Raw genomic sequence first — 25,745 nt, 5'->3', positions numbered from 1 at the left:
GAACAGTCTAGTAATGATTGGCTAAGAAAAGTTTCAGAAAGCTTTGTTAGTGTCACAGGGTTCTATCTCAGCAGAGATAGACATCAAATACAGATCTTCAAGGAAGTATTTGGCTGCCTGAAGCCATCCTTCTCGGTGTGCCACTCGCTGCCATACTCACACCACATGTAGCAGGATATTTCATCTAATGATCGGCATCCTACAGCCCCTTCCAGTTCACTGAAAAGTTGGGGACTGTGGTGACCATGTCATTAATGGCTGTATTGCAGCCTGCACATGCCAGACACAGATGTCCTTAATTCCAGCATTGTGTAATTCATAGCTCTGCAAATTTAATAACGTTCTGTTGATACCAGATTTACTTAACAGGAAGTAATTTTCAATAAAGAACCTATTAGGTATATAGGTCCTTATTTTGTTTGCTGAATACCAGTAGTTTATTCAGAAACAAACAAACAAACAAACAAACAAACAAACAAACAAACAAACCCAAACCAACAACAGTTTAACAAGCACAGGCATATATATGAATCTCATCAAAGTAATTGAAGTATGTAAGGATTTTGTGATGCAGTATGGCATCTTATTGATGCCATTGGCATTGTTTGTGGAAAGGTAAGGGTGCATGTATGGATGGGAGTCTGGTTTACAGTGTCTTGTCGTGCATGGTATTTGTTTCATTTGTGTGCCGCCAGTCAGAAGGATTCCCGTGAGAGAAGGCAGCACTGTTCCTTTTTCAGAGATGCTACTGAGCATGCTGCACTTGGAGATGGTTGCAAAGGATGTGGATGAAGTCAGACAAGGTGTGGCTATATTACAGCATTGGGATCTTGGACTTTACGCCAGGAGACTTCGGGGTGGCAGTGAGTAGGCATCTTTCAATAGGTGATCGGAGTAACTTCCTGGGGGATAGAACAGACTGAGCAGAATTTATTGCAGCTGACAATGCCATTGAGTTAACCAAAACCAGACCTGGAGCAATGGTCTGCCTGCAAGGATACTTGGGCAAAGAAAGAGCTGTGTATGGTATAGCAATACTAACTTTGGCTTGCCAGTCTTTCAGTTGAGTGTTCTGAAGCAGGTTGTTATTCACCGATTGAGCTGCAAGAGAGAATGATTCACTGCTCTCATTCAGGTTTCTGAGAGAAAACTGATAGAGGATTCTCCTTGTTCTGCAGAATTAAGTAGAGCCAAGCGCCAATGCTTAGAGACCCTCTTCTACCTATCCCTCACAGAAGAGGTGAGGAGGAAAGGGCATGTGAGAAGCATGTTTTTATTCTCTGTTCCTCCAGATTTTCTCTCCTTCTGTTTGGGGGAAGTACAGAAGGGAAAAAATAGAACCCTGGCACCATCAAACTCAGCAAGAATTTTGCCACTGGCTGCACTGAAGAAGCATTTAATCTCTAATGTTTTGAATATAAGACATAGGTTTTGCAGTCATTAAAAAAGGCAGATTGAAACAAATATCAAACAGTCTTCAAACAAATAAAAACACCGTAAATCCATGAGGCAAAAAGGACATGCTCTTACTAAGTGTTCTTTAAAAAATGAAGATAGAGGGTTATATGGGAGAAACCAGCAGTTTCTCACAACTATAAATATAATGAAAAAAGGGAGTTCCTTGAATTTACTCTAGCTGTGAGAAATTTACTTTATTGCTTATGTTTAACACTGAACACATTTCTAGAATACTGCCTGTTTCTTAGAATTAATGATGTACTGTGCTTCAGCAATTCCAAGAATCGTTTTGTATCTATTTCATTCCTTTCATGTCTAAATCCGCTTGACTGCTTTGAAAATCTTGATCTCTAGGAAGACTGTTCCACATGTGAGTATGCTGTGCTTTCATAAACCAGTAAGGACTTTATACTGAGACAGGTGAGTGGAGGTACAAGACACATAGTGAACGCTACAAGTTTTGTTGGGGTTTTTTTTGTGTATTGTGATTATGCAAATAATTCAACTAAAAACATTGGAACTGGCATCATCATCTAAATGAAAGGACAGTAATACCAGTAGGTATCTATGAACCAGTGTCATTACTTTTGCAGATAATTTGGAAAATTGTCCAGTAACACTGGCACTGAAGTCCTTTTTCACATTAAAAAACTACGTTGTAAATCAATGTACATTTTATACCATGCCCACCATTTCTGTTCAGCATTAATCATTAATATATAACTAGTAGGGTTAATCCTACTGGTTGTGTAAGTGGAGAAAAAGATACAGTATGCAAAAGGTGAATAATGTTATATGACTCAGAAGGGGATGTATGGTAGTGATGGATGCATTTTTAAATGCTTTTACTCTTTGCACTGGTGGGATAGCAACATTAGCTAGAAATCACTTCAGAAATTACTTAAAAGCCTTAGGGTAGGAATGAGGACAAGAATAAATACTTATGCATAGGTGTGGTTGTACAGACATAGAAGGAATTCAATTCAGTTGGCTGTTTTAGTAGTCTGGCAATTAAATGTGCTGATAGGAGTTGATCACATCAGGCACTTTATAATCAGAAGAAAGAGACATCAACAGGAGGTGATTCGTGTAATTTTGAGACAATCTGATCATAGCTCGAAGCCTAGATCGTTTATATGTTCAAGACTCCAGCTGAATTCACAATGCAAATACTGAATCACACATTGTGCTAATGCATTTTCAGTAGGTCCTACTCTTCAAGTAGATAGAAAAAGCCGTCATGATAATAATGAGAAGCATTTGCAGGGCACATTCTAGTTTACAGACACACCCAATTTCATCTGGTAACTCAGTATACTGCAGTATGTCAGTGACAACGATTCCTTTTAAAGAATTTGTACAGGATAAAAATACACTGGGAGTGTATATCTCACGATGTGTTACAAATAGTTCTTGAGTTTTGGATGTATTTCAGTGGTCATAATTAAAGAGATGGTTTTCAGTAAAGGCAGATAAATTTCTTCATATCAGAATCATATAAATCTTTAACGATTACAAATTTCTATACTTTCAATGGTATTTCTGTATTTTCCCATTTTTCAGGGATGGCTATAAATGGAAATAATACTTCATGATATATTGTGACCATTTTGATAAGTGCTGTAGATCTTCCTTGGAATAATAAAATCAGCTGAATGATTTTCAAATGAGAAAACATCTAAATTTGCAGAACTTGCACCAATATTGTCAGACTTATGTTATTAGTTTGTTTTATCATTTAATTACAGCATCCTCCTTCTTTCCTCAAGTCTTATGAGATACCTTATAATTCCACTGAGAATTATCAAATAAGAATTATATATTACAAATATAGGACAACAGCATTTTTCTATCAAAGGATATTCCTTTGTTGTTCAAAAAAATGTTTGATGCTCATATTTTTAAATAAATCCTTTGAAGTTCACTTCAATAGAAACTCTTACTGTACAGACCAGAAGAGATTTATTTTACTAATTAGCTGCTTCATTTTGATTTAGTATATAACAAAATCAATTCACAATTATGGATCTTTTATTAATTAAACTTTTAAAAACAGCTGTGTATGTGCTGATGGCAAACTTTTAACCTGACTTTTTCTTTTCTTCAAATTTCTTTCTTCTCAATTCCCAACTTGCTTTAATTCTCTGCATTTTTAGGCAGCCACTGCACTCACCACTTAAGAGCGGGAACCAGAAGTGAGGCTCAAGTAAATCATTATCCTAGAGTGAGTTTCACAGTCCGTCAATGGCAATTCTTCCATCGTTGCTACCCAAGGTTCTGTCAGCCACTCTTATGAGCTCACCATGGTACTAAACCTTTGGTTCGCTTTTGCTCCTGTTCTGCTTTTCTGTCCTGCACCTGCTGGGAACATAAGATTTCTTAATTCCCACTCCACATTCTTTCACATCAGGTGAATATTTCCAAGGTGAAAATTCATAAAGGACATATGGGAATAATTTTTGAAAGGATGAGTTATAGGGAGAAAAACATCATAAGAGTTCAGGAATTTGTGGAGAGAGCGAGTAATGTATTTCCTTTCCTCTCCCTTACTTAATCAACTTCTTTCTATCCATTTCGCTTCTCAGTGTTGAGGGCATGCCCCCAAATTTAACATTTTCACCCCAAATTGCACATTATCTTGTGCATCTTTACTGCTTGAACAATCCCAGTTATTTTGCTGTAATCCCATACAACTCTTAGCAGCATTCAGCGAAGCAGCTATTAATTTGCTGGTGTTAAAGCTGTCAGTGTTGCAAATCAGCTCTCCCTGCAGCTAAACTGTTCTTTCAGTGTGCTGGGTATAGATGAGCAGAAGCTAGTACAGCGCTGGCAAGCTGTGATGGTGACAGGAGTCCAAAAATTTGAATTGTATCCCCATACACACAATCTCCAAGCCTTTGAAAGAAGACTTACCAGTACCTGCATTTGTTGCATCTGTTGATTTTTCTTTTGTAGGATCTGCTTGGTTTTATGTCCTAAGTATGGCCATAGTTAGGAACGCTGTGCATTATGCTTATGTCTTTTTATACGGCATCTACATTTTTAACTGTTCTTAATCCTGTTTGGAAAAACAGTCAAAAAAATTGAATTGGTGTGGAGGTTTCTAAAGTATTATTTGTGGCTTTTTTTTTCTTTTGGAGGTGGGATTGAATGATTTTCATTGAGGACTGAAATCTGGATTAATTATGTGTATATTAGGCTTGAAACGATTGCTCTGTCTTAGGCCTCTTGCTTTAAATAGATCTCTTAAAATAACAGCTTAAAAGAGGAAGCTGGTAATTTTGAACTATGAGCTTGCCAAAAATGACAGTTACAAGTCACTTCTCTGTGTGGTTGTGAAACTGAAGAGTTACTGTGTTGTTCATTCAATCACCCAACTAAGTTTTAGTTGATACTCAACTGCATTTGGAAAGGTGAGCTTCAGAATAACCAGAAGGCTGCAGTCTCCTGTGTCTTATGACTCCAGCCTCTCCAAGAGATTTACAAAACAGGGTTCCTGTAGGCTCCAGTCCAAATCCAACCTTGATATCATTACTGTTTTAGAACGTGGGGAAATAATTTTTTGTGCTGCCACCTGTGAGAAGGGAGCAATTATAAAATGTACAAATCTTTGACCTTAGAATCAATGCATTCTCATTCTGAAATGCAACTGTATTTCTTCCAAGCCGCATTAGTCTGGGTTGCCATATCCCTTTGGTTAGACAAGTCTACACCGTTAGTCCTACCTTAGCGAAGGGAAGAGGGATATCACAGCTTGACTGCCGTAAAAGTAGTCTAGCTGGTGAAGTTAGAGAACAGGAGCTTTAAAAGAAAAAAGAAGTATATGGGAAATCACTGCCCCTAGCCATCCAGATTAATGGCAAAGTCTCTGATTAGCTCTGCTATCCCACTGGTCAAAGCAATAGAGCCTGTAAGTTGTCTGCAGTTTCCAGCACTACTTCAGTTAGGCAGAAATACTCCAATGATTCTCTTCTGTATGTTAAATTTTGTTTGAATGGAAGCTGCTTAATTAGAAAGTAGGTTTTAAGTGCAAAAAATACTTTTTTCCTTCTAATTATTCATCTGATCACTTCTTTAATGGAGCATTTGATTTATTTCAAAGTAATCTCTGCTTTTATATGTAAATCACAAGTCTGAGAGTGTGGTAATTAAATTATGCAAGGAAAATGCAAGGAAAAACTGTTCTAATCAAAAGGTGGAAATTCCATTAAAATGTTTGGTATTTATTTATATAGCCAAGTAACTCATTTTAGAAAAAAAAAATTCTAAAAAAGAGGTTTTCTGTAGTGTACCACTGTAGGTATTTTCCTTATGTTTTCTATCACGTACCTGACTAGCTATTTCTGAATGGTCTGAGCCTTCTAGTATGAAGCAGATACATGTACATGTTTTGAATAGTATCAACTGAATTTAATTACATTACCAATTTCCTGACATAAAAACTTCTCCCACAAAGTGAAGTTTTTGTTGCCTCATTCAGGCACACGGGAAGTGTAGAAGTTGTAAAGACCCAAAGCAAAGGCATTTTGAAGGAGGTAGCTATTGCTGATCTGAACTATATTGTACACCATGTTCCCAAGACAAGTACAGTACATATGGTAACTGAGAAGATTAATGTACTCTGTTAGGCAAAGTGGTGCAGTCAGAAACCAAATAATCGATACAAATGGCCAGTCTGACCCAGGAAAAGATTTTCATTAATTCTAGGTAGAGTTGTCTTAATTACCTAAAGCACACATTTGGCAGTGTTTGGTTCAGAAACAAAGCTATCAAAGAACTGAAGTATTCTACTACTTCTAATGCAGATCAAGTACTTCTGTAAGTTTTAAACAGCTCAACAATGCAAGAGTTTTGAAAAAGCACTGAAAATTTAACTCAGCCTTCTAAAGAATTTCAAAGCACACTTGCTGTAATAATCATTGTACTAAGATAAAAAGCTGCAATAAGAACTAAGATAAGGTAAGGAGCTCTAGTTGATCATAAAACTTCTCCATGAAGGAGGGTTTTTTTTTTACTGTCATTGCTGGGAAATACAATAATAGTAAAAAGAAAATCCACTACAAAAAAAATGTTTCCTTCCTTGAGCAATTGCTTTGTTAGAGTCTCATTTTGCGAGTTTTCATGCCACTTGGAAATACGGGCAGCAGGATGTCCAAAGAGAGAATGGAATGCTCCCACGCGTATATTTTGATGTTAGAAGTCATTTAGGAGGACATAGACTATACTTGAAGCATTTGGATTTCATTTTTTTGGGTTTTTTGCCATCACTTCCTCAAACTAAAGAAAATTGTTCCCCCTCTTTTTTAACTTGTTTTGTTTTTCTTTTCTGTTAAAAAGTCAGCTTGTTAGTGCTTTCTCATTATGTAAGAAGCAAGAATTAGATGGTAATTCAAAATAGTGCTTCATCCTTGTACAAGATGTTTCTGGCAAATACTCAGTTTCTGCTTATCCTATATTGCTGTGTATGCTGTTTTCTCATGAGCTTAAAGGAACTAGAAGATATGCCCTGAAGCCTTCCTAACAGCAGAATTTATGTTTCCAGTACTCCAACTCATTCTGGGTAGTGTCAGCTTTCTTCTGCCCTCTGTCACTGTAAACTGTCAGCAAAACACCCACATAAGAGGGTGGGTTAAAGCACACATGTACAGCACTGAGCTTGGGTTCCCCCTGAAGAGCCATTTCTTCTACAGAGTATATGGAGAATTAGTAGATACCAACTTGGATCTGAGCAACTTGCTCATTGGTGTTCACACAGCAATGCAGTCACACTGAAACTGAATCTGTGCTAAATACTTGAGAAGGTGCTTTAAACTGTGAGAAGGCAAAAAGAGAAGAGCAGGCAGTGTATTTAGCTCCTCTAGCTCAGCTGTACCTGTCTTGGTACATGGGTAATGCTGTGTTCTGGAAATAATACCAAGAATGCTGAAAGATTTCATGGTGATCCTGAATAAGCACCAATTGAAGTGTGTGGTGCAATACTTGCATTACGGTCTGTTGCCCTTTCAGCTCACGAGCTACTCATTATCTTGAGAGCAATGTTTTCCTTCATATGTATAAAGCAGCTAGTAAATCTACACTACTGCAATAACACAAAAAGTAAAAAGAACACATTTCTAATTATTTGAGAAATGAAAGGCCAAAGAAAAGAGAGACAGTGAAAATGGCTGATGCACGTATGGTTAATAAATGACATTTCAAAGCCATGCTTCTTGAATTGAAATGTAAGTGAAAAAGTAGCCTATTGAAGCAATTTCAGGGAGGCCTTCCAGGTGAGGTCTTCAAAGACATATAATTCAAGGAACAGGTATTAACTGGAAATTGTTGGAAGTGAGTTTCCTAGAGCTGTAAAAGGGAGAAGTTATGGAAATTTTTAAGGCATGGAAAAAAATAACAGCACAGGTAGGTTCCAGATTCTTTCCATCCTCACTCACTTTCCCTGCAGTTTGAGGGAAAGTTGAAGCACATGTACTAATCAATTACTTCTCAAAAATTTATTTAATGTGTTTCTGAAGGAGTGAACAATATATTATGTACCACAGCTCATACAGCTCATGGTACAGCTTTTGAATAGCAAATGGATTTAGCATTAGCAATGGAGCTGTCCTGCTGGACAGTAAGCATGACATTATTGTGTTTTTTTTCCTTTTGTGGTTAACATATTTTCAAAATGAAAATTTACAAACATGGGAAATGTCAACATTGTTGACATACATGAAATAGAAGATTGTATCTAGAGGGTTCAGCAACAATATGTAAATACCGATAATGGTATAACACAGATACTGAATCAGCTTGAGTTTTCAGAGGAAAACTTAGAAAATGTAGATTAAGAGTGTCAGATGCATCCATTATAAGGTGATGATGGAGAACAACATCACAAATCAGCTAGAAATTTGGCCTACCCTAAGTGTGTGTATATATACATGGAAGTATGTGCATGCATAGATTTTTTTTATATATTTATGTATATATGGTGTGTTAATCTGTAATGTGACCAGGTGTTTGGGTCTGTAACTCTTCCTGTTACATTCCTGAGGTTAAATGCATTTACCATTGTGATTTTAAAGTAGTTCAGATACCTAGGCTGCTTCTAAGACATCAGTGACAACTGACATTTTAGAGTATTTTTTATTGTGAGAGGAAAAGAACTTGTAGACTTTCCTTTTGAAAGTACTATGGGGCTAAGGAGCATGCTAATCCACATAGGAAAGGTAGGTGATTCATCACACCTTAGTAAAGGACAGGGTCTACTTCAGCCCTACAGCTTAGATAAAGTCACTAGATATAAATAAAAAATATTTTGGCCTATTTCATTTCAGGTTTTATGCAATAATTATTTTGACTCGTATTCTGAATTGAACTGTGTTGCAGCGTTTAGGGAAGAGTTAAATCTGTATTCGTATTATTCGGGTTCTGGTTTGCATTTCATAGTATGTAGCTTTAAGAAAATTACTGCCGAGGTGATGATATACTTACTAACAGTTCTAAAATCTGGAGGGTAGGTAACAATCTCTATGCATTATTGTTATCATGAACAATTTAAGTAGTATTTTTAGGTTTCTTTTATGTTGCAGCTGCTGCTCTCCATTTCTCTAAGTCAGACTGCAGTCACTGAAAGGCTGCTTACTTCCTCTCTATCTTCTTGCAAAGAAAATGACATATCTGCACTAGCTGATTTATAAACTGGTGAGGAGGAGATTCATTTAGTTTCAAAGAAGCCATTATTTCATGGATTTTTAGGGCAAAAGATTCACCATTTTCAACTGTTCTCTTAGAAGTTTGTGGGAGGAGAAAAGTGGCTACTGTCAGTAAGAGGCATACAGGAGTGTATCTATACTGCTACTTTATTCTGTTGTTGCAGGGTGTGAATTAACAGGATGCAGCTAGTCTGAAGGAGGCATATACAACACTTACTCTTTAGCCCTACAGCAGAAATAGGGCTTTAGCTATCAAATCTAGGATGTAAGGAAAGAAAAGTATCTAATTTCTGCCAGAAACTTTTGCTTTTAAAGCTTGGTTACTCTTAAAAGTCCTATCTTATAGTTTGTCATTTCTCTTCAATAATCTTCCTATCATTATTTCCATTCATTGACTTCCTAGGTGTGTATTTTCTCATTCTTCCTGTGTTACTGACTTTACTTTGTTCCTTTGTTCAGAATTCAGTTTGCCTTTTTGAAGTAGTTTTTTATTTTTAAATTGAAATTCACTATGGAAAAAGACTGGAGAGTCTGGTACAATACAACAGGTTCACAAATTGCTTGTATTTTCAAATATTACAGAGACATGTAGACTATTGGAAGACAGTCCTTGGCAACTACTGATTTCTGTGTGATTTTTGCTATAAATAATCTGAAAATTGCATTTGTTGCTTTAAAAAACATACTGTGATAGCATGAAAAGCAGGACCCTGCTTACATATGGGAGCACATATTTGCATGTCCTGAAATGTTGCCATTATTCAGTAATAGCCCCATTTCCAGCTTGTTTTGATGCTGCATAGTAGGAGGCCCTGTAAAAACACAGTTAGATACAGTGCCTGCCTTGAGTTTTAAATATTAATCAGATGAGGTAGAAGGTGGAAAGAGAAGCACAGCAAACTATGTAGAGTATTTCTTAAGCTAGGACAGTTTACTCTCTGTACTGCTCTTTCTGCAAGGCCCGTGTCACCTCTGCTGCAGCCAGATAACATATATAGAAGGGTTTCCAACTGCACAATTTAAAACTTGCAAGAGTTATGATGTTTGGTTTTTGGGGAGAGTTGTGCTTCCTTGAATATCCCTATAGCTTCTGTATTATCTCCTTCAACTGCTAACAAAGGTTCTCTATGCTATGGTGATCTTAAAGTAACGAGAGTTTCCAAGGAGATTTTTCACTGAACTACGGATCTTAAAGAGTCTTTACATTCATCTCTACTACATCACTACGAAGAGTTTCTCTGCCATCGTAAAGAATGTTAAAGCAAGTCCCTATAGCCTAAATTGGTGAAGAATCATTCACTGCACTGGGACAGGCAGCCTGTACTGAAAAGTCAAGACTGCCTCCTTGTCATCACCAAAGTTAGTAACATCTGAGCTGCGACTACTAAATTATTTTCTTTGCAGTGTCTAAAAGCTACCCCTTTCAGCATCTTCAAAACTCACTCTTACCTTGTTTCCTCAATGAGGTTGCATTACTTGAATTCATCTAGCATCTGGAAGTTTCTCTCAAATACAGTAGATGATATCCCAGATTTACAACATTTTTTTAATATCCCACACTGATATGTAACTGCATCACTCTAGGATATTAAAAAGCTTGTTCCCTTAAAATTTGTGGTTAATGCTTAATAATTTTAGGAAATGTTCAGATTGCAGAGCTTGAGAATAATTTGCTAAATTCTCCATACATGCATATCGTTGTCAGGCAGTCATAAAGTAAGTTGAAAGGAAAATGGTTTATAGAAAATTAGTTACACAGCTTGTAAAATGCTCTACAATGTTCTGCAAACAAAAGGGAAAATTTCCTGCAATTTCACAATTTTGTACTTGTTCAGATGGCCATTAACCAACAAGATGAAAATCAAATTTATCCTATTCATGCTATGAATTCTCTATGATTAGCAGTGTATAGAATGTGATTTTCTAAAGCTCTTTTCATAGTCAAGGTATCTTCAAGCACTTTGTTAAAAAAAAGAAAAAAAAAAGACAAAATAAACACAAGTATACTAAAAGTGTGTAGGATTAAAAAACTTGCCCTTTTCTTAAGGCCAAGATCAAATATTTGCTCAGTGATTAGAAATCATGGAATCACTTTAGGTTGGAAAAGACCCTTAAGATCATTGAGTCCAACCGTTAACCCAGCACTGCCAAGTCTACCACTAAACTGTGTCCCTAAGTGCCACATCTACATGTCTCTTACACACCTCCAGGGGACTCCACCACTTCCCTGGGCAACCTGTTCCAGGGCTTGACAACCCTTCTGGTGAAGAAATTTTTCCTGATATCCAGTGAAAAACTCCCCTGGCACAACTTGAGGCCATTTCCTCTCATCCCTTCGCTTGTTACTTGGGAGAAGACCCCAGCACCCACCTTGCTGTTGTCTCTTGCTACAAACCTTACTTCTTCAGTTGTCCACAGGAGCATTGGTAATAGGTTTTTGCTAATTCTTAGGCAGGACATTACACTATTGACTTGGTAAGTCAGGCCCAAACAGGGCCTCGGAATCTCGGTATTTTACTCACAGATCATACCTCTTGTACCCTGTGTATATACAAATGTCTGCTCTCTTCTTTCCTAGCACAAGGTTCTGCATGAGTGGAAACCCTCACACTGCCTGTGGAGTATGTTAATCCTCTGTGGACTATTTACAGATTTCCAGTCAAGTTTCTCCCTTTTCTCTTTCTTTGACGTGAATTAGGCAGTTACGCTTTTTTGGTTCATGTAAAATTTTTTTAAACAAGTCCTTTTTTGCTATTTTAGTTCAGTCACACACATCACCCTCAACTTTTCAAGCTTTGTTGTCGTTAAGGCTGTACAATAGACATGTAGCTACAAAATCATGTTGGATCTTAAAAGTCAAGGATTTTTTGCTATTTCTAGTCTTGTTCCAGGACCAGTACCTTATAATAATTCTGGAGGCATGTGATGTCTCCAGCTTTCAACATCAAATCCAGAGTGACTGTTGTGTTACTTCCTTAGTGGTGTAAATCCTTTTCATACAACTTAAATTGGTCTGGCTGTGTAATACCCATGGTCCCTCTATATGTATTTAGAAGCTGTGGCCCAAGCCCTGAAGAAATGGCCAAAAAGAGTGAGAATTTACTTATAATACATTTTCATATTTTATTTGACTTACTGTATTCTGTGCTGCTGTAATGAGCTTGAGTCATGCTTTGTTAGCTCTTCTGAACGAGGGTTCTGTATTCTGTGATACTCACATGACTGCAGCTAATGGGGCTTTAAGAAATTGTCAGGTACGGTAAGATTTGCAGTGCAGTTACAGAACGTACCAGCACTACATGTTGTGGTGGCAATGTGCACAGAAATGAGCTGGGAGTCATATTTACCTTCATGCTGCTGCAGTGGTTGAATCTAGGCTGCAGCAAGCCCAGAAGTAAAAAAGACTGGAGTAGCACAAATGTAACCTTTTCAGTTGTGATAACTACTTTAAAATATCATCCAACTCTTTTGTACACATCTAAACAATAACCTTAACAAATCAAAATGTACTCTAGTTACCAGAAAGGGTGGTCTTCCCCTAGGCATGTGTAGATAGAAGTAGAAATATCCTACAACATCATTCTAGCAATGGGTATAAAATTTAACACAATAATAATGTAGCCAGTATAAAGCCTTTAAACAGTGTAACTGGGAGCCTGGCTGGAATATTTTAGCAGGACCTAGCTTCCTTAGGCCAATAGCAAAAGCTAATGAAATTAAAAGGGAGTAAGCAGCTTGCTGGAGCCATGCTATTAAAACATGGAGGAGGAGATGCTATATGAAGTGTTAAAAATGTATCTAAAATATAAAGAGATACAGATACAACTATTTTTCCTGTTGAAGAATACACAATTCAAGAGTATCAAAATTGGGAAAAAAGCTGCTTACCCATATAGTGATTATGAAAGTCTTTTCGCTAAATGATGTTTACACTGTTCATTAATTGGTTTCATACTTTTGAGAGCTACCCTGCCAGTTTGACAATTATGCACTCTAAGCTTTTTACACACTAAATGGCCAAAATAAGAAGAGGTTTTCTGCATATCAGATCCTCACCATGTCTTGCTCAGTACTAATAAGCTTGAGGGCTTTTTTGGTAATTTTTTATTCTTCAAGGTAGTTTTTCCTCTTTTTTTTTTTTTTTTAATTATTATTACTGTTATTTAGACCATCACCCAGAGCGTTAAGTATTGTCAAATGCAGTCTGAATTTCCATAGGTCTGAAATAAACCATTGAGCTCCTTTTTCCAGGTTTTGCATTGTAATATTGAACATTACCAGCTTCGTCAGTTTTGAGCTAGTAATATCAGGGTGACATGGCCCGTGTGTTATTTTATTATTATGTCTGTCAGACCCTAGAAGTTTGCAACGCTTACCATCTTGCTTAGTAAGCAAAGTCTATTATGGACTTGAAACAAAAATCCCACATAAAGGATGGTGGTGCAAGGAGTGACCTGATGTACATATCAGACCCCAAAAAGGGGTTTAGCATTAGGAAAATCATCTTTATTCTAGTTTGCTTAGTGACTGCATTTTGCATGGACCACTGCCTTCCTGAGCCAGGGTCTGTGTGGCTCTGACTGTGTAAGGTGGCAGCTGCTGTGGATTTTGTCCAGGGTAGCAAGCTAGAAAAGGCAAATTTATGTCACTCATTCTTCCTCTGCTGTGCAGGAAGGTGGAAGGAGTATTAAAGCAATGTACCCCATTTTGATGCTCCTGGAGGGACAAAAGACTGCTTTAGTCTGTGCATGGTAATGCTCCGTAAGGGTAGTTGACCCAGGTAGTCTCCACCTGTCAGCAATTGCAGTATCATTGCTTACTTAAGCTTTTGGGTGAATCGGGTTATTATGTATAATTTTTCATTTCAAGTTCCTCAGCTGTACCAAGCACATCCCTAATGTTAAATAAATGAGCAGTGGTTTAGAAGTTTTTTCTGTTTTCATGAAATTCCCTCTGGGCACAAAGCAAATAAATCCTGAAGTCCTTTGTGCATTTCCAAACACTGAAAGATTTTGGATCATTAATAGTTTGTTATATATTGGGTTTATGGCCATTGCATCTTTAATGCATTGTGCCATCCACATTCTTCACAGCGTCCTGGACACTGAGAATTGTCATCCTGCGTGAAGCCAGATGCCAGCATTAGAAGTGAATCATAGTAAATGTAAGAAATTCATCAGTGTTGTAGTTGATTGATGGCAGTAACAGGGCATTTCACTTGAGACTACTTCAACACGGCTAATCTTAAGTCCAATTTAATATTAGACACAATTTTCCCATCCTGCAACTGGCTGACAGCAACATCAGAACATTTCTTTCATCTTATTCCTACGCAGTTTAAGAAACACACATCCAAGGGCTGAAAAAGGTCGATAAATTAAACAAGAACAAAAATTGGCATTACATCTCTTCTTTCAAGTTTGCACAGAGAATTTTCCATGGCTGTGTGCTCTGAGAAGGGCTGTAATCCAAATGAAACACTGCTGATCCAGTGATCCAAAATGATTTTTAAGGTTTGGGCAAGTGCTGTGGGCTAAATTCAGCTTTCGTTTAGACTTCGTTCCAAATACAGAAACATGTAAAGAGACGGTGAGCTCTCATGGTCAGACATTACAGCAGAGGTGCAGCTGAACTCTTTCAAGGGTACAAATCCAAATTAAAATTCTGTGAAGCAGAAAGAACAAACCAAGACAGATTAAAGTAGGGGAAAGTTGGGCACAGTAGGTGTGTGGGCTAGAGCACTGTGATTGATCTCCTAAGGATATTGCAGCTTGTCTGAGAAGCCAACAGGAAAGCTGCTTATCAGACCTAGCATTCATGACAAGTGAGCAGCTAGATTCTGACATGCTGTAGAAAAAATTAAGAAACACAGATGCCAATCTGGCCCTCATAAGAAGGCCAGTCCTAGGATTTTAAAGTAATGAATTTCTTTTTTGGGTGTCCTCAGCACAGTGGTTTTGCTGTGCCGGTGCATTTACTTCTATACCTCCACCTTGCTGGTCCTGTGGGCTTTCTCTCTGCCAGCAGCTAGGTGCGTTTCACATTGCCTGCCACAGCCATCTCCTAATTTGCTGCCTCAACCAGCTGTTCCTGCCTTTATGTAGCCCATGCCCATGCCTGTCTGAACCTCCCTCCTTACTGTCTGGGTGTTGAATTGTGGTATGCCAACATAATATTCCTTGTTAGCTAAAGAGTCTCCGTTCAGTTGGGAAGGCAACTTTTAGTAATTGGCAAGAAGCTTTATTGAATTTTACTGATTCATACAACAATTAGGATATTATTTATGTTATTGTCATTTATTTTCCAGCATTAAATATACCACTGGAAAATCTTTTTATGGGTGTCCAAAGGTATGGACTGTGTGAGAAAGTATGCATGTATGTAGATGTATACCAGGGTGGTTTATGCATTTTTGTTCTTCCTGTATTATCATTTTGCTTCCCTGTTGTTTTTTGTGAAGAGAGAGAAAAGTGCATTTTACAGCCTCACTTACTAGTTTCTTTTAGCAAGTTCTTTTGCAATTGAGGCAGAATACTTTGTTACTATGAAGGAAGTTTTGACACTGTTAAAAATACAGCGTAAAATATGCAGAGAGATGTAACTGTCTGTTTAGATCTTGTGTGAAACAGAAATGTAACGGATACCATGCTACCTGTTCTGAATCACACCACTGACAACAATGCATGACGGACACCAGTAGCCCTGTCTTTAATTACTGTATTCTTATAGCTTGCCTTGTGGATTAAAGATGACAGCAAGATTTCATTTAGCCATTCTGTTTTGGTGACTTCACTGTGCTTTAGGCATTGTTTTCAACCCAGGTGTGTTCTGTAAATTTCTGACTCTCAGAAATTCATGTCCTAAGCCCCCCTTTCCAGGTTGGAATATACAACCATTTTATGCCACTACGGTCAAAAGGAAGCCAGCTCGCATAAGGGTTGAGCTGTCTTCTGTCTGCAGTGCTATCACTGATCCACCCAAGAAGTCCAGATGTTGAGGCAAGGGGCAGTCCTAGCAGCTGAATGCTTGTAAATATGTGCTTAGTCTCCACTCAGCTTCAATTTAAGCAAACTGCCTTAAAACACCAGTGGAATTCAACAGGGGATGAGTTCTGTATACAGGTGCAAGACTTTGCTAAGGGCCTGGACAAGGGCTTATGCCTTATTATCTAATAATTTGATCACAGTATTATGAAGAGTAGCTTGGTCAAGATCCTGAGCTCCAAGCAGGGTAAAACAAAAAGTGTAAATGTGGACAATTCTTTATCAGTGTTAACAACAGCTCACTAAAGACTCAGATAATATTTTACAACTGTATATATGAATTTTCTAACACATTAATGTACCTTTACAAATGTAAAAATGTGTGTTACTTAATTTTTGTATTCTCCTATAACATCTTCACGTTCACAGGCCCTAGTTCTCCTGGCGCAATTTAACCACTCTGATATCTGCTAGAAAGGCAACACAGCAGGAGACAATCCAGATTTCTGGATTGCCGTGACGGTAACTTCCTAACATATGTGAGCTGATGAGGGCAGGTGTTATGGCTGGACCTCATACTCACAAGCAAGGAAGAACTGGTCAGGTTGTGAGGTTCAGGAGCAGCCTTGTTTTCAATGACCATGAGGTTGTGGATGGAACAAAGCCAGAAGACAGGAACACAACCCTGGTGTTCAGGAAAGCAGACTTCTTCATGTTCAGCTGTTTGCTTGGAAGTATCCCTTGAGATACAGTCCTAGAGGTAAAAGGGTTCCAAAGAATTGGTTGATTTTCAAGGATCTCCTCCTCCAAGCTCAAAAATGGTCCCCTTCCAAGTGCAGGAAATGAAGCAAATGTGGCAGGAGGCCCATATGGATGAACAAGTAACTCTGGAATAAACTCAAAAATAAAAAGGAAGCATACAAGGGATTGAATCAGGGGCAGATGGCCCAGAAGGAATACAATGATTCTGTCTGTCTGAGAGTAGAGAGATAAGGTTAGGAAAGCCAGACTCCTCATAGAGTTGAATCTGCCGAGGGGCATGGATGGCAACAGGAAGGGCTTCTACAGATGTAAGAGCAGTAAAAGGAAGACTAGTAAAAATGTAGGTGTGCTGTTGAATGGGTTAGGGGACGTGATGACATGGAAGTGGTTGAGGTACTCAATGCCTTTTTCACACCCATCTTGATGAGTAAGACTGACCTTCAAGAATTCCAAGCCCCTGAGATTTGTGAGAAAGTCTGGAGCCATGATGACTTATTCTTGGTGGAAGAGGATCGCATTAAGAAACATTTAAACAAACTGGATGTAATGATGTCTATGGGATCTGATGGGATGAACCCATGATTGCTAAGGGAGCTGGCCAATGTTACTGCAAGGCCAGTCTTGATTCAACAACACCCTCTTCAATGATCCGGATGATGGCACAGAGTGCACCTTCAGCAAGTTTGCAAATGATAGAAAACTGGGAGGAATGGCTGATACACCAGAGGGTTGGCTGCCTCTCAGAGGGACCTTGATAGGCTAGGGAACTGACCACACAGGAACCCTTATGTTCAACAGAGGGAAAACCAAAGTCCTACACCAAAGAAGGAATAACTGCATGCACCAGTACAGGCTTGGTACCAACCCCCTGCAGTGTAGCAGAAAAGGCCTTGGGGCCCTTGGTGGACAAGTTGAATATGAGCCAGCCATGTACTCTTGAGACAAGGCCAACATCTCTCAGGGCAGAACTAGGAAGAGCATTCCCAGCATACTGGGGGAGGTGATCCTCCTCTACTCAAGTCTGGTGGGGCCATCAGGGGTGTTGTGTCCAGTTTGGGGCTCCTCAGTACGAGAATGATGTGGGCATACTGGACTGAGTCTAGCAGAGGGCTGCAAAGATGATGAAGAGGCTGGGGCATCTTTTATATGAGGAGAGACTGAGAAAGCTGCAGCTGTTTAGCCTGGAGAAAATATAGCTCAGGAGGAGACCTTATCAGTATGGAAAAGTACCTGATGTGAGGAAGTAAAGAACATGGAGCCAGGGTCTTAATCAGTAGTGTCTCATAATAGCATAAAACGCAACAGGCACAAGCTGAGACACCGAGGAATTCCATTGAAACATGAGAGAAAACTTTTTCACTGTAAAAATACAGGATGAGGTTGCCCAGGCAGGTTGTGGAGTTTCCAGACTTGGGAGATACTCAAAACTTGACTGGATGTGGTTCTGAGCAACCTTCTGTAAGCGACGCTGCCTTGAGCACAGGGGTTGGGCTAGGTGATCTCAAGAGGCCCTTCTGATCTCAGGGATTTCATGATCTTATTTTTCTTATGTCTCACACTGGGACAATGTCTTAATTTTAACATCTGTACACAAGAAAACACTTTCACTGTGAAGGTGGTCAAACAGCAGTGGGACAGGTTGCACAAGCAGGTTGTGAAGTCTGCATCTGTTGAGATATTTAAACTCTTATGGGACACAGTCCTGGAATACCTGCTCTAGCTGACTCTGCTGGAGCAGGCAGGGGAAGACCAGATAATCTCAAGAGGTGCCTTCCAAACTAAATACTTATGTGATTCTGTGAATATAAACCAGTACAGACACACTAAGTCTTTAGGAAGAAATTTAGAAGAGGCAGAGTTCTTCTATATTTTGAGTTATATTTTTCCTGGCACTTCTATAGATAAAATCAGGAGCAGATGAAAATGGCCTTTACCCAATGTGAACACAATTTAAATCTACAGACAAACACAAGGAACCATAATGTTGCACAACTTGCATTTGCAAATAAGCATTAAAGACATAAACTGTGAAAGATTACTTGTGAAAGATACTTACTTGTGAAAGATTGTAAAAAGTATTGATATTAGTGACCACTCATTCAATGATGCTTTAATGTAGAACAATGCTCCATTCTCCGTGTTTGAAGCTAGGTTCTACTGGAACAATTGTGGCTTACCCAGTGAGGGTAGTGGTTACCTTAAATTGTAAGTCCATGCTCTTTGTGGTGGAGGCCTAGAAGTTAGTTCTTTGAACTTTTGGCATACCTTTTACCACTACTGTTTTGGCAACTCACAGATGTAAAGTCCTGGCCAGTGCTGCGTGCCTCCATTTCTCTTTTCTCCTGTGGGATTGCAGCAGCAGTGACACAAAGCATTAAGTGCACAGATACATGAATTACCTGTGAATTACTTCACAGTTTGTTGGACCAGATGTGCATAACTACTATATGTAGATATATTGTATACTTTTAGGCAACAGTTTGACATCAGATGAATCTCTTTATCACTTGTCATTCTTGAGTAAAAGCAATGCACAGGATAGAATTGATGTTACTTGTCCCTGAACATTAAGATCTGCATGAACAAATCATAATGAGGGAGTATTAACCAAGGGCAACTGAATAGATAGAAGTACGGTTTATGCTTTAAAAACATACTAAAGCAATGGATATCATATGAAATGATAAACCTTCACTTAGAAGTCAATTGGCAAATAAAAACCTGAAAAGTAAAAAAATCCACCAACTTACACATACAAACCAGTTGAAGCAATATATCAGAAGTATAAGTTTTCTTATTTTAAAGAGTAGTAAGTTAGAATCATGTAAAGAAGCTGATTATGTTTTAACAGTGTAATAAAACTTAATAATGTGTGTGGTTTAGCTCATTTTGTTGATAAAATTTTCTTTTTCTTTTGCAGAAAATGATGCGGTCATCTGTGTTCCATATGTTCATACTAAGCATGGTGGCTGTAGATGTGATTGTCGCTGCTAGTAACTACTACAAAGGAGAAAACTTCAAGAGACAATACGATGAATTTTACCTAGCTGAGGTGAGTGTAATGAAATGGCTATCTGGATATTTTTCAAGATAAGCTAAAGTAGAAAATGTGAATGTCAAGCACATTTTAGTATGTAATTTTTTTATTCCCTTAAGCATTCTGAGAATTCTGTGCTAACTTGTTCAAGATCCTCAGTCTGACAGTGGCTGACAGCCCTATCTTACAACCTTTTGAAAGGTAATTTCCTCAAACAAAATGTCAGTGGTAATGAGCTCAGGCTTAAGTATAGCATCTGCAGGCAATGCGTGGCTGCTGAGTTGCTATCTTTCTCTAGAAGGAATGTAACATCCAGAAGAACTTAACTTTAAAAAAATGACAAAACACTGTCTTTACAGAGTAGAGTACTTCTTCCTAAATCATCTTTATTCAACATACACTTAGCTGCAAGAAGGTCCTTAAGCATAACCAAAATAGTGTCGCAAATAGCCTGACTTTGGCAACTTCAAGAGCATACTGTAAAAAAAAAAAAAAACATTTATCCAGTCATTAATTTGGTGAAGGAGGAGGTTGTGCTCCTGAACCAGTGAAATGGAGGTAAAAAGTTTCTTTGCAAGTGGCATTCTGGCAGGGACCCTGACTGACTTATTAGCTGGTCAAGGATTTTACTGTAGGGCATGCACTAGAGATCCCAGAACCTTGGCTACATGTCTTTTTAGTGGTTTTTAGTACTGTTCAATTCAGTATTAAAAAAGAATGTAACACTTTGATACTAACGTACAGGCATAGCTTTAAATAGATAACTGTTTTTTCCTGAATCAAGAGTGAAATGAGTATTGTAACATTCTTTATTAAAAATAGTTCCATGAGCACTGTTAGTTGTCACTTTATCTGAGTATAAAGCCACCAGTGCTGAAATTCACCAAGATCAGTTCTCTGACAGTGTTGATCATGGTTGCCTGGATTTGACACGTCTAGTTTAATGGTTACTGCGGTTTCCCTGGCTTTGATAATTATGCAGTCCTTCTTTGGAGGCAGAGGGGACATCCTTGGGCTAGGGCGCATGATAGCAGTATATTCCTTGTGATTCCTCTGCCATTTTTATTGCCTGGTTGGCAACCAATATACCAATGGCAGAGGATTCACAAGTCAAAAAATTTGGTGATTTGTACTCTTCTTGTTTAAAATGTCTAGATACATTTGAGAGTCAGACTCTAAAGTGCCCAACTTTAAACCCTTTAGTCCATAACATTATGATGCTTTATGAATCTCCCTTTTTAAGGGAGGTTGAGTTGATACTATTTTTTTTAATTTATCTTAGTTTTAGGATATGTATCTGATGTCTTAAAACCTTATGAAGCTGAGACTTCACCAGTTCTGGGACAAAACTGAAAACAAAGTTAAAGGTAGCACCAGAGTCCTAAAACCTCAAAAAAGTGCAGACTGGAGAGACATCAGTGCTGTGTCATGCTTTATTGTGTCTCATGCTGCTGGAGATAGCTGTCGTTTGTATGAACACTGAGTAAAGCTGGCCCAGCCAACAATTAGAAGAGTAATTGTGAAATGTGTTATCTTTATTTTATCTCAAGTTCTAAGCGTATCCAGAAAACAACATGAACATGCGAGAAGATGATCTTGGGAATAAGTCATTGGAATAAAATGCACAAATACTGGGTTTTCTTATGACATCCCCCACAGATCTGAGGATGTAAGTGAGGACAGGGAAACTCATTTTAGCCTCTGTCGTGGTTTTAACCTGGCAGGCAGCTCAGCCCCACGCAGCTGCTCGTTCACTCTCCCCCAGTAGTGTGGGGAGGGAATCAGCAGAGTAAAAGTGAGAAAACTTGTGGGTTGAGATAAAGACAGTTTAATAGGTAAAGCAAAAGCCACACACACAGGCAAAGCAAAGCAAGGAGTTTATTCACCACTTCCCATGGGCAGGCAGGTGTTCAGCCATCCCCAGGAAAGCCGGGCTCCATCACCCATAACAGTTACTCAGGAAGACAAAATGCCATCACCCGAACATCCCCCCTTCTTCTTCCCCCAGATTTATATGCTGAGCACGACATTACATGGTATGGGATGTCCCTTTGGTCAGTTGGGGCCAGCTGTCCCGGCTGTGCCCCCTCCCAGCTCCCTGTGCCCCCCCAGCCTGCTCGCTGGTGGGGTGGGGTGAGAGGCAGAAAAGTCCTTGACCCTGTGCAAGCCTGCTCAGCAGTAGCTAAAACATCCCTGTGTTATCAACACCACTGTTTTAATCACAAACCCACAACAGCACCATACAAACTATAATGAAGAAAATTAACACTGTCCCTGCCAAAACCAGTACAATATCATAGGCCAGAGACAAATAATTAAGTCAGCATTAAAGCCTGGGACCATGTACTTTTTGCAATAGACATTTTTGCTTTATGCCCAGGATACAGGAAGTGGAGCCTGGATTCTTATCAAAATAACATTAATTCTATTTATATTCAAAATAGGAAACGCTGCATGTGCTATTTCTATTTTCACACTGAATATATAGTATAATTATGCTTTTATTAATCAGTGCTAGAAACACTCTCTTCACCATCTATTTCAAGTGTAGGGTTTGGGGAGGGGGAGGTTCCAAAGAAATACTTGCCAGTGTTTAATAATTCAAGATGAGTATGGCATGTAAACTAGTGTATTATAAGCCCTCTTAAGCAATGTCCGGTTTTCTTTAAAGATGTATTTTTCTGCTTCTGCATATCTTAGATTATTGGTTTATTGGTGGGAATGTTGTCAGACATTTTTTTACATTCTACATGTTTACATTTCTAAGTATATAAGGTAAATTAATCTGGAATACAGAAAGGTATTTTGTTTATTTGTAAGGCATACTTTTGATGTCTGTTTGTCTGGGGTTTTTTATTTGTGATACTTTTACTAGAGACACTATAAAAAAAGCAAGAATAACCCCCTAGTATCTTACAGAAGGAGGTATAAAATACAGTATCAGAAGAGCAGAAGAGTAGAAAACATCCTGGGAGAGAGGAGAAATTGATAAGCTGGTGTCATTTCCTACCCAGTTAATTGTGAAACTTGTGCTTTACAGCACAGGGCGTACAAAGAAATTGGTTTTAAGAGCCTTGAAGAGGCTGAATACTCAAACAACGCCTATTATTCCTCAGTGGCTGGTTTGGTTTTCTTGGTGAGGAAGGCTAGTTGGAGCAGGACGCACTGCTGTTGCTCTGTATTTTCCATTACACTAGATGCAAAAAGCTTTCCCTTCAGAGGGAGCTGACTTGAGTGGCCAACAGCAATCGGGATTCCCTTTGCTAAAGGAAATGCCTAGGTACATCACAGCAAACATATCTCGCTTTCTGATACATTTTCTAGAAGTCATCTTGGAAGCTGCTGGCTTTAGGAGCAGACATGTCCAATAAAATAGCTCACAGTCCATTTTATGGACCACACATTGTCGTGGCCTAGAACTGTAGAAATACATCCACTTAAATTCAGTAAACAAATCTAAGTGAAGTTATTGAGATACCCGGTGTCAAGAAAAAGAAGTGTATTCTTTGTTGGAAAGAGAAGACAGACTCAAGAGAAAAGGAGACAAAGGTTAGACAAGAAGATAACAGATAGAAATTAATTCTAAACTCGGGTCCCACTGGTTGCATAATTTTGTATACCCAGTAGTAAATGAGAGGTTCTGACAAGCATTTCAATTTGTATACATCAGCCCTGCAGATTAAGCAAAACCAGAATTTTAAGAGGATAGCTCAGAACCCCAATGCACTATCTGAGAACCTGGAAAAAGCAGAGCTTCAAACTCATTTTTGGTAATTGTTATTGAGGATGTTGACTTTACCTACTCAATACCTGGACAGAATAGTGATGGATGTTTGTTTTTATGTGCAACTGCCACATTTTGTCTTCCATTGAAAGATGATACAGACTAGAAGTCTTATTGGAGATGTGTGAAATTCCTTCAAGTACTGCTTTAAAGGGTCTGGAAAACAGAGTTCAAAACTAGGTGCTTTTATAAGCTTCCTCTTAGGTTCCTTTGGCAGTCTGTCTCCTTGCACTGCTGCCTTCATGTAGCCTTTGCCCTGCCCTGGCTGAAGGAAGGATTGAGTGCTGGGTCAGATCTGGTAGCGAGGGAAATGCTGGAGGTCTGTGCCCTTAATCCCACTGATCCTGCTCAAAAGAATTCTTGTCTTTCCCAAAGCCACACTTACAAAGAAAACTGAGTCTGTCACTGTTGGATGTTGGCTGATATCGAGCTCTGCCTCTGCAAAAGAACATAAAGGGGCTACTGGCGAAACGTACTGTTGCTGAAGGCAGCATTAATACCATAAAGCTTCCAGGTGACTCAGTGGGAGGCAGCTGTCACAGAAGCAGCCCATTCCTGGTAGCTCCTCTCTGGCCTCCCCAAAGCAAAACTGGCAACGTGGTGGAGGGTGGCTGCTTATGTGTTACACCTGCTTTTTGTGTGTGCATCTGATTTGGCTTCTTATGTGAATTTGCCTTTCTCTTGTCTCTACAGCAATGAAAGGAGTGATTTCAGCTTAAAAAAATAAGCTATAAAATTGTATTACATTTCACACCTAACAAAAAAGTTTTAGTCAGATATTCCGAATCTTCTGTATTTAATTACAAGGAAGGAAAAAAATACCAGCTCTGTCAGCAGGAAGACAGGTGTATAAATGTAATCAGATGTTATGCAAGCCATTTGATACATTTTAAGTGCTAGTGGTTTGAATTCATTTGACAAGCATGTAAAATGCAAATGATCCCACCCACACATTTTTAGAATAAATTAAAATACTCTTAACATCGTATTTGTTAGTCTTGTCCTAATAGGAAGCCTATGTGCTCTGAAGTATGTATGTGTGTGTGTATTTAAATGGCATTGTTATTCCACCTGCTCTGAAGCTGAATTCCATCTGCTTTCTACCCACTGTTCCATTTTTCCTCATTTGATCCCCTTGTTCTTTCAGGACTCAGATGTGTTTTCATTAAAAGTGAGGTTTCATTTCAAGATTTTTTTGATACAACATTTTCCTTGTGATTAAGATAGAGATTTTCACGTGAAGTGGTAGCCTCTTCAGACTTCGCTCATTGTTCTTCTTGAGCTCTTTGAGCTCCCAGAACAAAGGCTGAAAAACTGGACAGACACATTTCAGAATATGAGCATGAAAGTGTTTCCACACTGTGTATGACTGAAATCACACAAATATTTCTTAGTAGTATATCTTTCCTAATGTGAAGAATTTTTTGGATCACTATGAAGCATTTTGCCTTAATTTAATCATTCAGAGGACGTTTGAAGCCTGATAACTACTTTGCATGCCTTGACAAGGCCACATAATACAGCTGGTGGCACTGTTCATGAATAGCTGTGTGGACTAGGGGATTACGTCCTAGGAAATGCAGGACATAAACTTCAGTGTTTAACTTCCATTTCCACTCCTGCTTGTGACAGTCCTGTACACATAAAATATGTAAAATTTTATTTAGCTGTGTCACAAAATCCTTCTTTCATGTTGATGAATATATTTTTGATGGACTGGAGAGTTTAAATTTTAAATAATGTAGGTACTTAAGGCAGCATCCCAGAGACTGTGACTGTCAGATTCAGAATTAAAATCTTAGCCTCTAACTTTGTTATGCCCTGCCAAATCCAGTAAATCTACAGTCCACAGTTGGTTAATCTCTCCATCTTAAAAGGATTAATACTTTTGCTCAAAGAAGGTTTCGACTGTATTTTGGTAATGTTTGCACAGCACTTTGAAAGTATTAATTGTATATAGATGCCACCTAATGTTATCTCAGGGTCTCTTTTAAGCCCCAAAGTGTGTAAAGAGTCAAAGAGGA

General features: G+C 38.6%; 1 protein-coding gene across 4 annotated transcripts in view; it reads left to right on the top strand.

The window, feature by feature from the left end:
- The window catches only part of NALCN (sodium leak channel, non-selective), a 250,055-nt gene that overhangs the window by 106,300 nt on the left and 118,010 nt on the right, over positions 1-25,745 (top strand). For all 4 annotated transcript variants that reach the window (XM_080375646.1, XM_080375645.1, XM_080375647.1 and 1 more), the window contains one exon: positions 19,821-19,952. In XM_080375646.1, coding sequence (XP_080231772.1) covers positions 19,821-19,952 — 132 coding nt within the window. The remainder of the gene's footprint in view (positions 1-19,820; positions 19,953-25,745) is intronic.

This window comes from Falco punctatus, assembly GCF_963210335.1.
Source record: "Falco punctatus genome assembly, chromosome: 2".
Classification (NCBI taxonomy): Eukaryota; Metazoa; Chordata; class Aves; order Falconiformes; family Falconidae; genus Falco; species Falco punctatus.
The sequence above is the reverse complement of the archived record's forward strand: the minus strand, read 5'-3'. Positions and strand labels throughout refer to the sequence as shown.